The sequence below is a fragment of the Hypomesus nipponensis genome, chromosome 13, assembly GCF_054491055.1.
Source record: "Hypomesus nipponensis isolate SF chromosome 13, ASM5449105v1, whole genome shotgun sequence".
NCBI classification, from domain to species: Eukaryota; Metazoa; Chordata; class Actinopteri; order Osmeriformes; family Osmeridae; genus Hypomesus; species Hypomesus nipponensis.
Genome location: NC_140373.1, coordinates 9842262 through 9858929, shown reverse-complemented (window position 1 = coordinate 9858929; position 16668 = coordinate 9842262). Strand labels below are relative to the sequence as shown.

The window sequence follows — 16668 nt, the reverse complement described above, 5'->3', positions numbered from 1 at the left end:
TGTAATCATGTTTATAGCATGGCTGGTTGAAAGAAGACAGGAGGCATATCATTATTGTATGCCTAAATCCCTACATGCTTTAATTACTGCACTACCAAGCATTACGTGGAAAATTCATCATTCAACAACTACTGACCTAGCGCACAAATAATCAGAGAGAGAATGAACAGATTCATTAAATTATCAGAAATATGATTAAATCACTGAGCAAATAGAAAATGTATATGATATAGTAAGAAAAAAGCTGTAAAATATTATAGTTTACAATAATTATTCACATTCAAAGGCTTTACATCTCAATACATACACAACATGGCCCCTGAACATGACTTCAATCCAAATATGATTCATATATTAGAATTTAAATAACACAGAATGAACTAGAGGCTAAACAATAGCCATCAAATAACCTTATACAAGAATAAAAATACAAAAACTGTATCCTAATATCATTGCATTACTTGCTTCAGATTTCAATAATACATCATCTGTACATCACAGTTCTAGTCGGTTACAAACCAGGTAGAGTATTACATACACAATGTAACCGACTGCCGCGCCATCTTGATTTTAAAAATGTTCTAGCAAGAGAGGAGGAAACTCTTTATCTGTAGCGTTTCCTCAACTTTAGAGCGGATACAGCAATTTCATCTGTTATTTGGATCAGACAGAAGATACCCTTTTGCTGACATCCATCTACATTCAGCCCAAGCCTGAGGTCAAGAGGCTGCTATCCAATCGCTCCAGTCACACACTGCACACTGACTCTGCTGGAGGAAGAGTCCTTCGAGAGGACCGCAAGATAATGTCAGAATTTAAAGTATTACATTTTTCTTTAATAAAATAAAAAAGAGAAAAAAAAAGAGAAAAATTCGAATCCATCTCACAATTTATAGTGGGCCAGGTGTCATGTAGACAGACCATAGAGACACTCTAAAAGAGCCTTGAGAAGCTGACCAGGAAACTGCCAACTCGCCTTGGGAATACAGCTTTACTGTGATTGCTTCCAAGAACTGATAGTATGCATGTATCTCTGTGTTGAATCTTTCCTGTTCAACGTGGGGTGGTCAGCATTCGATTTCGTTTTTTTTCTCGAAAGAACAAACTGAAGATCAACCAATAATCCCCCACAAAAAAAAAAAAAAAACGTATTCAAACCACAAAGAAATAGCCAGTGAATGGTACAGAACAGCCAAATAATTCAATAATATCAGCCATGGTTGCCAATGCAGTCAAAATAACCACCTTAACTTTAATAAACTAAATTTCCAGTGCCCCGGAAGAGAAGCGGACAAGCCTGAGCTACCAACTGGCTGTGCAGAAAATCTAAGCGAGTCTTATGATTAAAACAGAACAAAAAGAGTACAAACTAGTGGCATGTTCACCCACCCCCTATAAAACAGGTCTATTATTGACTAACTTCCTCTCTCACTGTCTAACCAAAACCCAAACTGAACTGTGCAGCAACCAATTCAACTCTGACATTACAGGGGCCAGCACTCGGTTCTGAAACAGTAAATGACCCAAACCGGGCAATATATCAGCAAGAACCAAGAGCCTAGAGAACAAAAATAAAATATACTATGTGAACCATGGGAATCTGACAAAAATAGACTTTATTTGGGTTCGTGTCTAGTTGAGGTAAGATAACGAACCGGGCTGTGTTCGGCTTGGAACTATGGAGTATATAAATGGCGTTAGGGTCTGAGGAAACATTAAGCATACAATTTTGTATTAGGATATGGTTTAAGGTATGATACTGAGGGTTAGGCTCTGGTTCATGCTTGATGCTGGATTGTGTTATGGTGTCGCTGAAGCAGGAGCCCAGTCCTTGCACTGAGAGATGGTCCTAAATGGTACCTATGCCGGTGGAATTCTACAGACAAGCCTGTCCTCTCTTTCCCCTGCAGAATGTACAAGAAGCCAATGTGCATGGTAGCAGTCTCATCATCCACACATGGAAAAAATGCAATAGAAGCCCCACAGAGAGCACAAAGAACAAGCAAAGCAACCCTGAATCCCATGGTGTCTTTTTTTTCCTATTGGTTCTGCTCATTTCAGAGAAGGAAAATAAACAAGGTCTAGATGCCATAGATGCCAGCGTCTCTAAAAGAGTTTGTTTACATTGCGGTGATGAAGGGCACTAAAGAGGGTGTTACTCTGCTCCGTGATTGGCCTCAGAGCTAGGAGGAAGGAGTGGTCACAGGAGGAACTGCTCTCCTATAGGCCAGGATTTTGGTGCTTGTGATAGATCTTTCTCCACACTTCCTGGATTTTCTTACACCACTTGTCAGCGTTTCCACTGGGGTCCATCAGATAGTATGTTCGATTGGGCTGCAAGGAAAATAAAGAGGCCATTAACAAAAATGGTTCGATTCACAGTGTTGTAACTATAGACAGATACCAATAACCCACTACTCTTGTCACATTTACCGTGTGAACAAAGAAGGTCTTGAAGTTCTTGGCCTCGGGGCGCAGCTCTGGGGACCAGGGGATCTCCCCCTTCAGGACCTTGTTGACAGGGTCCACGTAGTACAGGTGTGGCCCCTCAGTGAGCAGCAGCTGCCTCCGCCGAGCAAACAGGCCCTGGAATGTGTTGTAACATAACATGACCACCAGAGGGGGCTAGTGTATGTGTGACATTCCCCACCAGATGGGGAATTCCCCTTCACTGTTGGCGGAGATCCATTTTCATGAAACTGAAATATTTCTTAGACAACACCACATGACACTGAACCCAATGACACCGCACCTGACCAAATCCACTACACTAGCTTGAGGAGAGAATTGGACTAAAGGAGACTTGAGGAACAGGTTAAGACAAACAAGTTTTAGCAAGACAGATCCACTTACCTTCCGCTTATCCACCGGACCCATTTTAAGGATCAAATTATTCTCCACAAACTGATGCCTGTGTGAATGAGAAACCCCCAAAAAGTCAGCACATTTACTACAGACTGCACACACACATTTGAAAATCTTAATTCAATAGACAAAAATGCATTTCCTTTCAAATATGACACTTTCTACCAGCTGCCTTTCAAAGACTGGTTTTTGCATTACATGATACATCAAGGCCTGTCCACACAGACAGATGGGGGAGGAGGGGGCGGGGCATCATTACCAGGTGTTTCCACTGGTTTGTTTCTCCAGCAGCAGCTGCTTCTCCACCTCCGAGAACTGCAGATCCAGCTCAAAGGAGTTGTTGTCCAGGTCGTGGATGTACTGCTCGATGTTGCTGCTGGACCTCTGTGGGGGAATGGACTCGGGCGTGGAGAGGGAGTGGGTGGAACTGGATGGGGCCACCTGCATGCTGCTGAACTGGCTCAGGAGGTCATCGTACTGGGGGGGGGGGGGGGGGGGGGGTAATAAGAAGATCATGGAGACTTATGTTATGAGAGTCCTACATTATGTGATATGAAAGAAATTCAGCCAGTTGGTACACAGTGTTTGGGTGTGGCCACTTGGTCAGCCCACGTTAACTGAATAACGAAACGTCATGAAAAACAGATCCAACAGTGTTTCTTAGGCATCAAGGTACATCATCATCATCAGTCAACCTGGGTGTTCTTACATTTCCATAGCAGTCCTCGTCATCCTCTGACATGGCCGGCAGGTAGGGCGTCAGCTTCGGGGGGGTCTGCACGTGGATGTCCCCCCAGGAGATGGTCTCGAAGAAGGGGTGTCCCCTCAAGGGGTCGTACCCTCCACTCTCCTCACAACCAATCCGCTTGGAGGGGTCCAGTGACTATGTGGAAGTTCATAGCGTCATGTTAACTGAGGTTCTACCTGTCTGAAGAGTCCATGTTTGCTTTGCACATACTGTAGCTGTAAATACAAACAGACCCTGTTGTTAGTGGTGTTAATGATGGCTCTGAGATGAAAACATAACCTACCAAAAGCTGTTTGACAAGATCCTTGGCTTTAGGGAAGAACTTCTCAGGGAATTCATATTCCAGCTTTATTATCTTCTGGAATATTAGGTACTCGTTTCTGGTACGGAAAATACACATCATGTGGAGAACATTTTGAGAGGATGAAAAAAGTTGACAATGTGAGAGGGTGTCTATAAAAGATCTGTACAGCAGAGATGACCACCATTATACCAGAATTATTCTTGAACTTAACAACTACTGGTTAAATATTAGGTTTTGTGAAGGTACGAGCAGGCATCCTGCTGTCCTTACCCAGCTCTGAACGGTGGTAACCCAGCCACCAGCTGATAGATTATACATCCTAGGGCCCAAAGGTCAGAGCTAAAAAAAACAAACAGAACCACCACCAGGTCATGTTTGGTCATATTGTCCAGAAACCCAATTCCCACAATGCATGCAGAATCAAATGTATTATAGGCCTAACACTCTAAACGGACTTTAGATCAGCTGTTTAAATGGTTGGTGTCGTATGGTGGGCCTCCCTCACCTTTTGCAGGCTGACTTCTCCGTCAGTAGCTCAGGAGACACATACTGGGCCGTTCCTACAAATGAGTTTGCTCTTGCTGCAGGACGATAGAAGAATCGATCGTGTTGAGTATGTTGACATGAGGCAGGTTACAAACAAGCAGAGCACAAGACAAGAGTTGTGATGCGTGAGGGAAGCAGTTCCCTCGGATAGAGTAAAGGATGAGGCGCACACAAGCTGGGTCTTCGACAGAAACAATGTTGACCAAAATATCAATATACCTTGGTTGCTATCCGAGGACAGCTGCTTTGCCGTTCCAAAATCTGTTATCTGGATGTGCATCTCTTCGCTCAGTAAAATATTCTCAGGTTTCAGGTCTCTAAAAGAGGAAAAACGTGAGGTGAGGTGGATGTTTCCCATGACAAGACAAAACTGGTATCTTTGTTATAAAATGTTTGTATTGCAACTGATTTACACTAAATTAATTGTATATCTTACATATTCATATCTGCAACTTTCTTACCTGTGTATAATCCCCTTATCATGCAAATATTCTAGTGCGCTAACTATTTCAGCCGAGTAGAATCTAGTACAGGTCTCATCAAAGGAGCCGATTTTGCGAATGTATTTCAAAAGCTCCCCATTCTTAGCATAGCTGAGGCCAAAATCTGACAGAGGGTTGTTAAGGAAAATGTCATACTACAAGAAGCAAGAACAGTGTATACTCAACTAACAACAAAGAAAGATGAGATAATTCTGTTACTAATAGCTCTTTTGCAGTACATCAGATGAAGATGATGAAGGTTTAACTACCATATCCAATGACACACTTTACTGGACGCAGGCACTTAACCATTAGCCTCGACATGAGGCTTTCCTCATCTATATTTGTGCAAACATCAGAGCTTTGTTTTTCCATTCACACTGGATTGTCAAATTGGGGTTGGGGGGGGGGGGGGGCGCACAGGATGCATACTGTGTGTTGCAGTCATTCAGGCACCAGTCTGTGATGCCCTGCTCTTGTTAATGAAAGGATACACAACTTTTCATCATCCTGAAACGTAAAGTAGAGTTTCACGAAGAATGGATGATCTAGAATGGACATTACATCCCGTTCTCTTTTGACGTACTGCGCCTTGTTCTCCTTCATAATATGCCGTTTCTCCAAAATCTTAACTGAAAGAGAACAATATTTTGGTGTTAGTCAAGAGGGCTGAACTAAGTACAAAGTCAAAAGGACGGTAATGTATACTAATGTTGTTAAACATTTATTCATCCTTTTATTACACACCACAGAACAGCTACTTACTTGCATATTCTTTTGAAGTTGACTGTTCTCTTGCCAAGACAACCTATGAAATGAAAGACAGCATAAACAAACGAAGTTTAGAATCCAAAGATCCCTTGAAAAAAGAGGCTAGCTTTTATTAAAACGTCTTAGCCCTTTGTAATCAATCAGGTTGAAAATATTTGAAGATGAGAACCTCAAGTATTTGACCACAAGAATGCAAGCATGTAACGACAACTATCTCAAGCTAATTCATAACCGAGATGGAATGCGATGCTACGTACGGTAGAGAAGGATCCCTCTCCCAGAATCTTGCCGAATTTGAAGTCATCGGGCCTCTTCTTACGGGGCTGCATGGCCTGCGGCGTCCGGAGCTCGGAGCCCTGGCTGGCAGGCTTGCTCGAGGCCCGAGCTTCAGAGGCAGATCCCTCCATGCTGGGACAGTGACTGCTACTTGCGCCTGGGATAGCAAGTGGCGAGCAGGAGTCGGGCTGATTTCTTACCATTGATGGATGTGGGCAGGAACAGATGACAACGCTGGATTGAACGGGCACAACATCATACTGCAAAAGGAAGAAAGACAGGGGCGTCGTTAATTGAAAAGTACAACATTGACTAAGGATAATGATTCCAGTAGAGCATAATAAATAAAACTGTTGGCATTTGTGTAAGTCTACTTGAGAAAAGGGGCATTTATTTACAAAAAAAAAGGCTGAATCCTTTCACACTTGAAAAGGGGCAAATTGTGAAGGTGAAGTGTGAAAATATTTAGCATACAAGACTATCTTCAAATGCATTATTTTCAATTATGTTACCAGTGTGCAAAAGTTAATATAGTAGTCTACATGCTTAAAAGGGAAATGACTAGTCTACATGCTATTCATATGTTTTCAACCGCACTATGACAAGAAGCACGAATGAGACGAAACGGTTACATGATCGTTAATGTGCCAATCTCATGCACAAGGTGGTGAAATAGATCATGGATGGCATGAAGGACAACAACAAATAGTGAAAAACAGTATCGTTTAGGGATTACAAGTAAACAAGGACAGAGTTAATATGGAATCATTGCCCAACAATGCGGTCCTTCACTCATCTATTCGATGCATTGTGTTGAAGGTGCTTTAAAATACACATAAGGTAATAGAGACTGATCTAAATCGTGGCTTTTACTGTGCTAGTACTGCTAGCTACGGTGGGCCCAGCCCTTTACCGGCCATGATGTAAAATACTATTTAGCTACTAGACTAGCTAGTTGCATACATCTTCCACGTGACAGTCACTGACGTAAAGTTTGATGAGATACGCAGCTTGGCTCACTCGACATAACATTGTTTACATAGCTCGGTGACCATCATGATAAACGTGCTGGCGTGTACCTTATAATGGTCAACTGTAAATACAGGTAGCTAGATGCCCCCAACGCTAGGAAATCGTTATAGGCTATAAATATAGCTCGCCATGTTAGCATTTGCCAACGGCAGCTAAGGGGACAATTTCAGAAAGGACGTTAATGTGAAGGTCGTTCCATGCAACCAATTTAAAAAATATATTCAACACTATAATTTCCTGCTTGTATTAATTAAATGACAACGGAAATTTAAGTATATATGGAGCATGTTTCACATTACAAATGTTTAACGCTAGGTGATTGTCCATAGTTCGATGGCTTGCTAGCTAGCTAATGGTTAGGTAGCTAACGAGACAGACAGGGCCAGGCTTGTACGAATCTATAATGATCACACTGTCAGTGTGTTCACTAAACCCACAAGTAAATTTAAGAGACTACAAATACAGAACTGGTGTGGCCAGTTAATTGTGTTGCCACTGTGCTACTGACCAATAGTTTGCTAGCCAAATGGTGTAAGGCTGGTGATGAACCATCATGTAGCTAGCTAGCACCAGCTGGCTAAATTAGTTGGCTCGAGTAACACAAACTAGCCAGCTAAAGTGGAGCACAACTTTGATGGGACTGTTTCTACTGTGGTCAAAGAGGGCAGTGACAGCAAGAAGTTCATAAGCCAATTACCTATCCATCCACCACCGACATGACAAACGAAACACGCACTGCTGCATGATATCATTATCACACCTTTTAGTTGACCGAGTAGACTTCCTAGCTAGCTAGCCAACAGATTCCAACCAGGCAAAGTTGTTGATGAAAGGCATCCAGCAATGTAGCTAGCTAGCTTGCTAGCTGGTAGCATGGGGGGTCTAGAACAGAATGAGTCTTTGGAACTTTTCGTTCAAATGTTAATGGGAATCTGTTTTGCTTAATATATGTATGTTTGCTAGAATTTAAATATTTGCCAATAACAGCGAGATTGGTTGACTTATTTGAAGAGCAAAACGGACTTCTCAAATACTCCACAAAAATGTGTCACTGTTGAAAAAGCAAATGATGTACATGTTGAAAAAGTTGAGGCCGCGAGACTCCAATACTCAATCTGAAACATATCGTTTAAAGAAACTTTCAATTCTATTGGGATTAATAAATATGACAAAACATAGGAAGTGCAACAGGGCCTTTTCTATTAAACTGTGAGATGAACACAAATCAATATATTCAGGGAAAGAATTGTTAGCAAATTAAATGGATGTGCCTGGGTTGATCATGCAAGACACTTGGCTAAAGCTACAACATAAACCCAGATCCATGGAACTATTCCAGTAAATAGACTGAACCAGTTCAAGCGCATTGCCAGACTAAAGCGCGTAGGGGGGAATCATAACAATCGATGAAATGTTGCGGGTTAGTAAGCGTTATTAAAAAGCGCAAACTAATTTGTTAAAGACAGTTTGGCAGTAGTTTAAAGAGAAAAATGCACATAGGTAGTATTAGTCAGTCCAGCGAAGTATATTATAAGCTTGCGCTAGCAAGCTAGCATGCTAAGCTACAACAGTAACGACGTTAGCAAGGTCCTCCTGATATTACCGCTGTTTGAAATGAAGGCCCAACGCATCGAAAATGTTGTCAAACTGCCGCCACACACAACATCTAAAGCAATGGCTTCGAGATGATATTCGGATGAAAGTTGCAATACTTACTAATTGACTTGTGGCTCTTGCCATGGAAGTTTTCCGCGAGTATTTATTTGGAATAAAATAATTACAGAACCTCCAGTAATGGCTGCCTCACCGCCTTCATTTTCCAGCTGTGACGTCGTTCCACAACAATGTTACCGCAAAGACAGGAGGATACTTCCCTGTATCCGCCCCCTCGCTTTTTTTCTTCTTTTCTTTTTTTTGCCAAACTTCATGAAAGGTCAGAATAATAATAACTACTTTAAAAGCTATAATACAATTTTATTGTTGGGAATGACTGCCATAACGCTAATAGTTTACCAATCTGATATTACCTTGTAAAAAAGCGTTTATGCTTTTCGGAAAATCATTGCCTTGGACGTCTCGCAGCAACAGTTTATAACCTTTCCTATCATGTGTGATATGTGCTAGGTTACCATATTTAGACGATATCTCTGTTGAGACTCGGACGCTCAATAAATCTCCCTTCTTATTAGTATTCTAAGGTTTTCGGGAAACCAGAATTCAACACCCCAGTTGGAACTACGGGAACTAGAATCCCATAATCTCCCATTTAAATAATCAAAATAATGTGTTAATAATAATAAAGGTTTAGCTATTGATGAACATTTATTTACAAATTGGAAATAAACATCATACCATGATTTACACAATTCCTCCCATTTCTGTTGACATGATTAGAAAAGTGAATTAATTTTATTGTAAATCATTGAAGCTATTTCATACAAATCAGTTGTTTTAACAATCCTGAGGGTCACTTTCTGTGTTCCTTTAGTTCTTCATCATCGTCATCATCATCTTCACCATCTTCTGACACCCTAGCTTCGTCACTGCTTGAATCATCTTCCTCAGCAACACTAAATCACAGAAAACAATCAGTACTACAAGGCAATCTTTAGAACTGCATGACAGACAAAAACTGTAGTTAAAGTAACTCCTGCTACACAAATGCAAATGTCTGACAAGGGTCCAATGGATATGTTAACAAGCAAACAACTTGAAATAGATGTCTCACCACTGAGGTCTGTTGAGGTTCATGCACTCCCTCCCTGAGTCAACATCGAAAGGATCTGCACAAACAACATGTTGTGAATTAAGGGAAATTTTAGTATAGTTTGAATAACAAAATGTTCCAAAGCTGTATGTCGTGGGGAAAAATGAGATCAAACATTAAATGAGTAATCTACAAATCTTCGATCTCCTAAAATGTCCATCAGGTATTTTATAGTCATGTATCTATATCTATTTTGAATCTCTGTCTTGCAGCAAAAAACAATTGCCCTCCAAGGACACATTTTGTTGTTGTTGAAGTTAATGCTTATAGTATCTAACCAAACTCCTCCTCTTCTGGTTGTTTGTTGATGTACTCTTTCTCAGCAGCCAGTAGCTCGTCTTCTGACTGACAGGCTGCATAGCGCTCCAGCAGTGTTTTGTTCAAGTCCAGGAATACTGTACCCCACTTAAATTTTCTCAGTAGGATTACAGCCAGGTCCTGAAAGCCTGCAACAGACATGACCAATCATAATAGACCAAACTAAGAACCAGAATCTTAAAAATCCCATATAAATACTTGTAGTGGCATCTTTCATGGTGTCATGGTGTTTCGACTGATGTAGTATTGGTTACAAGTCACTTGTGGATCAGATCTAGCCTTACCCACAATGCAGAACGTGGCAGCAAAAGCCTCAACACAAGATAACTTGCAAGGCTTGCCATAGTTGACTGGGTTTGCTGCCACCAGGAAAGGCAGCAGGCGGGGATGACTCCCTGTCATCTTACTGAAGGGAGTCTCATCAAGCTTGGCCCAAGAGCAATCAATGACTGCCAATCCACTCTGAGCCACAATCTCTCTGACAACAACACATATGAAGACACATTCAGTACATTCAGCCATGTGAGTTAGTGATACAGTACCCAATAAAGATTTAGCCAGCGCCATTAACGTTTCCCGACTGATGCCATTACCTTTACCCTGCAACTCAACACTCACCGATCTGCTGGTGTGACATATTTTGTGCCCATGGGGCTCAATATGAGGCCATTGAACCTCTGGTTAAGACGAAGGTTACGCACAAAGCCTTTACGGACTAGCTTCCTGCCTGTACAGCGCTTGGGGTCACAGTGGCCAAGCTCCCACATAGCCAGCGGACAGGGCAATTTCACCTGGGCAGCTTCCTCTCCTTCCTCTGGTTGCAATGTGGCTGAAGAAGAAAAAGGATAATGATTACAGTGGAAGGACAACATCATTTTCGTTCAGTTAATTGGACGTGCCTCTATTTTTTATACAAAATACTGGAATCGTCTTCAGAAACAGAAAGTAATGCCTTTGTAGCTTTGTGTTATTACCTTGTAATGCGCCATGCATTTCTTCTGTGAAAGTTTCAAGGGATTTCCCTTTCATCTTGTGTCTTTTATCTTTCCCTTTATTGTCAGAACGCTCAAATTTACCCTGCTTCTTTCGTCCCATGACAATAAACTATTTAAAATGTAGCTAGCTAGGTCAGACTTACTGGCGAACTATCTCAGACTAGTGAGCAAACTTCCAGCAAACTCACTTAGTTACTGGCTACCAAGAACGCATATCCTTCACCAAATTCCGATGGAATATGACATGATTTGTAAAACGATTGCTGATCTTTCTTAAACAACATCTTAGCAAATGCAATATGAATACACTGAAATGTCAACCATGCATTCATGTGGCGCACACAACACACGCAGGCGCAGTTTGCGTATTTTGATCAGCTGACCTGATCACGTGTTTTGTATTTGTAGGAACTACCAGCAGCTGTATATTCTGTTGGAGTGAAATAACATTTATCGACTCAAAATAGTCAACCATGTATTGCATACCTAATGGTCAATCTCACATATTGCGGATTATATGTTTAATACTTCTTGGTAAGTACCTGATTAATGACTGAATGATTAAGTTCTACAGCATACGTATGGTTACTACTGAATAAGCCGTACGTATAAGGACTCTGTTTCCTGATTTCATCGACTTTTTAGTCAAGACGTGAACTTCAAGACGTGTTTACACTGCTGCTTTATTGTTGTTTTTCTTACTCAGTGTCACATGCATTTGCGGGTAAAATGAAGATTGTGGAGGAACCAAATACATTTGGGTAAGTGCTAATGTCAGCTCAGTTACCATATCTGCACCGCTCGTTGAATACAAATGACGATTTTTTGCACCTTTTTTGTTCAGGCTCAACAATCCGTTGTTAGTTCAGGGAAGCAGGCTTCAGCCCAAGGCAACCCCATCCCCAGTATCAGGTAAAACCAATCACCTGATATCTGTTTTGAGCCAATCATAATGGTCCTAGTTTGATGACCCTGGCTTTCCCCCTCAAGGACCACCTCATCTACATACACTGGCAGGAAAGTGTTTCAGCTACATCGAGTCCACGTAAGTTCCTGTCATTACACACATTCTACCAATTTTCATAGATTACATTATAGATGTGTATATAAACCCTGTAGTGTTTCCCCGCTCGGCACAGGTATAAATATGAATTTTGTCCATTCCACAATATCACTCAACATGAGCAGTCATTCAGGTGGAATGCTTATAGTGGAATACTAGGGTGAGTACAGCTTGCACAGCCCATTCCTATTTGTACTAGAGATCCTTCTAACCACATCGACCATGCTGTCTTTGTCCTTCTCATTACTGAAGTATTTTCATTGACTTTCACCCCTGGTTCTCTTAACAGAATCTGGCAGGAGTGGGAAATTGTGAACAACACGTTTATGGCCATGTGGATGAGAGAAGGGGATGTATGTGGGAACCGAAATAGACAAACCAAGGTGGGTTCAGTGTTGTTTTGGTTCCTGCCCTGACCCAACATGCTACATAAAACACCAGAATTGAACCCTTTGAAATCTCCAGGTCATTCTTAGCTGTGGCGTAAGCAGCAAGCTGGCTCAGGTGTCGGAGCCCAGTACCTGTATTTACTCCCTGACGTTCGAGACCCCTCTGGTCTGCCACCCACATTCTCTGCTAGGTAAGTCGGCTAAAAGCTGGCCATGTCTTCCTGCAAATAATACAACGTAAATACTGAGCTCTGAAACTTGTTGTGTATGTGTGTTCAACAAGTGTACCCGGTCCTAAGTGAAGTGCTGCAGAAAGAATGGGATGAGGCTGAGCAGGCTCTGTATGAGGAACTAATCACTGAGCAGGTAACTATAGTATTACACCGTCCTGTCCGGGAACTCGGAAACATATATGTTGCCAGACTACGCTCACACGATATTTGTTTTTCTGGGATTGTCTAAATACAGGAAGTAGCTCTCTAAGATGTACCCGTCTTCCTTTATTGGCAGGGGTACAATAATCTACTGAGAGATATTTTTGAGGATGCTGGTTTCCTGAAGAGCCAAAAGGTCAAGGTGAAACAGGAGGTCACAACCCCTTCATCTCAAAACTCCTTACAGAAATGCAACGAGGTAAAGTTCAGTGCGATTCAATTCCTTCATCAGTAAGCTGTCACCACTAAGGCTATACACATGGACTATTTGGAGAAAGTTCTAAAACAACGTTTTCTGTAGGACTTACGCAAGCAGAGAGAAGAGATTGATAGACTACAGGCCCTCCTCACACAACATAACATCCCCCACCAAGCAAACACAGGTGAACCTCATCTGCATGCCCAGATACAAATCTCACTCCAACTTCTGTAGTCAAATGGTCTCAACATGAAATGTTGCCACGACCCTAGACTGTGTAATACAAGCATGTTTTTCTCCCCCGCTGTGTCTCTGTGTAATTCAGATGATGTGAAGGATCCAGTGAGTAAGGCTGTTGGGGACCGTTATCTGAGAGGAGACATTGGCCTCATCACAGATGTGGTTTGAAGGAATGGTACACTATATCCATAACAAGGGGGGGTGGGGAATCTTGTAGCTGTCAGGTGACTCAAGTACCGAAGTCTGATGCCTAAAATACAGGTCGGTCCTAGAGTCCGCCAGCCAACCGGTCCCATTGACTCCAGCCTTTTGCCGTGTGAGGTCTGCAACAGGCGCTTTGCTCTTCACCATCTGGACACTGAGATCTGTGTCAGGGTGAACAAACCAGCCAGACGTGGGGCCTACGACACCACCAAGCACCGCCTCGAGGGGACTGGCAAGGAGCGCCACAAACGAGAGATGGGAAGTTCTGACAGACTACAACAGGTCACGTGGCTCCAGTGGAAATCCAACCGACATTAACAAATGATGATTCAAGACGATTGCTGTTCAAATGAAACATTAGGCTTTATTGACCTTACTCAAAGACACACGGAGAAAGTATGACTGTGTGTCCATTAGTAAGGGTTATGCACATAAGGATCCAATCAATACAGCTGAAGGAGGACATGATGCAACGACACTCTCTTACATTGAAGTTCCCTTCACTTTTCATGTATGAAATGATGTGTCAAAATGAAAACAATGTAATAAAACCAACACTTGAGTAATGAGTCATTAACTGCTGCTTGCCCAATTATATGGATCCAATATGCTATAAGTACAATTAAATGTACAACTTTCATGTATTATAAAATGGATTTACAATTTATTTAGAAACAAAGAGCCCTTTTGTGATTCTGTTGTGGAAAAAAACCAGCACCACCAGACTGTTTATACCATAACATTTTAAGCTAACGAGACTTTTGAATTTTAATGTTGGTGAATATTTGGGGTATATGCTGAAATATGTATCTCTAAACAGCAGAGGGCAGTATAATACATAGTATTCTTCCTTCTTAAGCAGTACACTTAAGTAGCGTATTTGAAATATTGTCATTACCTGGGCAGAGTGAAAGATGTACAGGGTTTGCTCTTTTAGAGACACTGACTATTGCTGTAGGCAAGCCTAGTCAAGCACAGATCCTTTCCATTTTTTTTACGCAATGTTAATAGGTTACCTTGAATATTAGAAATGCTGATAGTTCTCTTTTTTTTCTTCGGTTTCTCACTCTGTCACCTATCAAACCCACCAAGCTCCCTGCATCCCACTTACCCCTCATAACCAAAACACCCTCACATCTGCCTTTCAATCTCTTCCTCACTATCCCTCGCTTTCTCCCTCCCCCAATTATTCCTTCCTCGCCTTTGCAAAGAACACACCTGATACATCATCCACCCCGACCCTCATATCCGGAGGCAGAGTGTACACCTCCAGCCTCACCAAGGTGTACCCACTGGCTGTAAGGCTGGCACACACTTGGGCTTCATCCAGGGGCACCACAGGGATCCTCACCCCTGGTCCCCCCAGGTAATAGCTCTCTCCCAGGGCCCCGATCAGGAGGAGGTGGCCTCCGGGTCGGAGCAGCCCCCCGATGTGGCCCAGGGCCTGGGTGAAGAAGGCCAGGTTGGGGCTGACACTCTCCAGGCAGAAGCAGGACACCAGGCAGTCGGCCCCGGAGGGGGGCAAGGCGGGGAGGGCGTCCAGGGAGAGGGGCCAGGGCCGGTGCACGTCGATGTGAAGGACGTCTGAGACAACGGTGCGCAGACGGGCAGCCTTCTCCCTCCACGCCGAGGGGCTAGAGAGCAAAACGATGACATCATTTGATGGAGCCTACAGATACAGCTCCTCATACATATCTGATTGCCTGTCTCTGTGTCGTGTGCCTTCAGGCACACACACAGAAGTCCAGCCCCCCCCATCCCCTCACCCACCTCCGACCCTCCAGCTTGCAGACGTGCTGCAGGTACGGGGTCCAGTCCAGGCTGAAGCCTTCTTCGTTGTGCAGCCAGCGTCGCAGCTCCTGCCTGTTTACCTCCAGGAAGTCTGTGAGGAGGACCTTGCTGAACACTTCACAGCCACTCAGCACCTGGTAGATGGTGGGGCCTGAACCTACGTCCAGCAACACCTCACCACTCACATCGCCTGGAGTAAGAGTGGGGAGGGAGACAAAAGGAGAGGTTGCAAGGGGAAAAAGAGCAAGATGTAAGATGGAGACAGAGCAGGAAAGAGAGGGAGGTGAGAGATACATGATAGCAAAGAAATGTGAGTAACAAAGATTGGAAGGCAGAAGAGAGAATATGAATTCATACAGAACTAGGTCACTACTCACACACATGTGCACACAAAAAGCATGTTACGTTGACATTTTCTTCCTCCATAATCAAATCATGCTTGATTTCCATTCACATCAAGCACATCTCCCTACCTTCAGTGAAGGCTCTGTGTAGACATCCTAGTTTCCATGGAACGATGCTGTCTGGTCGCTCAAAGTCTGCCCGAGGTGACGTGTAGTTATACTGAAGATACGCAGCGGGATCAAACCCTTGGTAGAGAACTGCCATGGCTGCCACACCATCTTCTCCCTCTTTTTCCTTGTCCATCCTTCTCCTTCTCCGGCTGGTTCTTTTTTGTTTGGGATATCTGATCTCCAGTCAGTAGGTCACCAGGTGAGTGTGCTTCTGTCTTTTTGAAGCTGTTGATCTCAGAATTTATACTTGTGTGTGTGTATCAGACAAAGAGAGAGAGAGAGAGAGAGAGAGAGAGAGAGAGAGAGAGAGAGAGAGAGAGAGAGAGAGAGAGAGAGAGAGAGAGAGAGAGAGAGAGAGAGAGAGAGAGAGAGAGAGAGAGGGGGGGGGGGTTGTCATTATGTGTATGTACCTTTTTGGTCTGTGTTTCTATCGAGAAGGAACAATGTGTGTTATTGTTTCCCTGCTTCAAGGCAATCAGGGTATTAATCTCTCTCTTTCTCTTACACACAAGAGCATACACACACTCTCTCTCTGTCTTTCCCTCTCTTTCTCTTCATGGGATGAGATAGCAATCCCCTTTTTGGGCTGTGGAACCACCTGATAGCATTAGGGCTGTCCACTTTCCCTGGCCCAAGGCTCTGATTTCATAATCGAGAGGGCTTCCTCAACCAGGAAACCTACTAATGGCCACCCACACAAACGCTTCCTGGCCTCTCACCCACTTCTTT

At 43.0% G+C, this 16668-nt stretch overlaps 4 protein-coding genes across 5 annotated transcripts; 1 reads left to right on the top strand and 3 right to left on the bottom strand.

Moving 5' to 3' along the window:
* Positions 1 to 48: 48 nt before the first annotated feature.
* Positions 49 to 8869, bottom strand: pdpk1b (3-phosphoinositide dependent protein kinase 1b). The gene is made up of 14 exons (XM_084669575.1): positions 8741 to 8869; positions 5974 to 6252; positions 5711 to 5753; positions 5440 to 5577; positions 4925 to 5069; positions 4683 to 4780; positions 4423 to 4498; positions 4188 to 4256; positions 3897 to 3993; positions 3575 to 3748; positions 3125 to 3342; positions 2854 to 2911; positions 2434 to 2586; positions 49 to 2334 (listed from the first exon to the last, which is right to left on the bottom strand). Exons 1-14 carry the CDS (start codon positions 8762 to 8764, stop codon positions 2221 to 2223), a joined length of 1686 nt encoding a protein of 561 aa, XP_084525701.1. The 5' UTR covers positions 8765 to 8869; the 3' UTR covers positions 49 to 2220.
* Positions 8870 to 9327: 458 nt separating this feature from the next.
* On the bottom strand, positions 9328 to 11451 carry tsr3 (TSR3 ribosome maturation factor). Its single transcript, XM_084669577.1, has 6 exons — positions 11084 to 11451; positions 10728 to 10938; positions 10394 to 10587; positions 10070 to 10237; positions 9753 to 9807; positions 9328 to 9594 (listed from the first exon to the last, which is right to left on the bottom strand). The coding sequence occupies exons 1-6, from the start codon at positions 11202 to 11204 to the stop codon at positions 9492 to 9494; spliced, it is 852 nt and encodes a 283-aa protein (XP_084525703.1). The 5' UTR covers positions 11205 to 11451; the 3' UTR covers positions 9328 to 9491.
* Positions 11452 to 11497: 46 nt separating this feature from the next.
* gnptg (N-acetylglucosamine-1-phosphate transferase subunit gamma) lies at positions 11498 to 14199 on the top strand. 2 transcript variants are annotated; one of them, XM_084670210.1, is made up of 12 exons: positions 11498 to 11638; positions 11811 to 11865; positions 11949 to 12016; positions 12095 to 12149; positions 12244 to 12327; positions 12457 to 12550; positions 12633 to 12747; positions 12840 to 12922; positions 13067 to 13189; positions 13292 to 13373; positions 13515 to 13604; positions 13691 to 14199. In XM_084670210.1, the coding sequence occupies exons 1-11, from the start codon at positions 11578 to 11580 to the stop codon at positions 13595 to 13597; spliced, it is 903 nt and encodes a 300-aa protein (XP_084526336.1). In that variant the 5' UTR covers positions 11498 to 11577; the 3' UTR covers positions 13598 to 13604; positions 13691 to 14199. The 2 variants fall into 2 exon arrangements, with proteins under 2 accessions (XP_084526336.1, XP_084526335.1); XM_084670209.1 differs by having other exon boundaries at positions 13515 to 14199.
* A 620-nt stretch (positions 14200 to 14819) lies between these two features.
* pnmt (phenylethanolamine N-methyltransferase) lies at positions 14820 to 16072 on the bottom strand. Its single transcript, XM_084671015.1, has 3 exons — positions 15898 to 16072; positions 15404 to 15614; positions 14820 to 15267 (listed from the first exon to the last, which is right to left on the bottom strand). The coding sequence occupies exons 1-3, from the start codon at positions 16070 to 16072 to the stop codon at positions 14820 to 14822; spliced, it is 834 nt and encodes a 277-aa protein (XP_084527141.1).
* Positions 16073 to 16668: the final 596 nt, after the last annotated feature.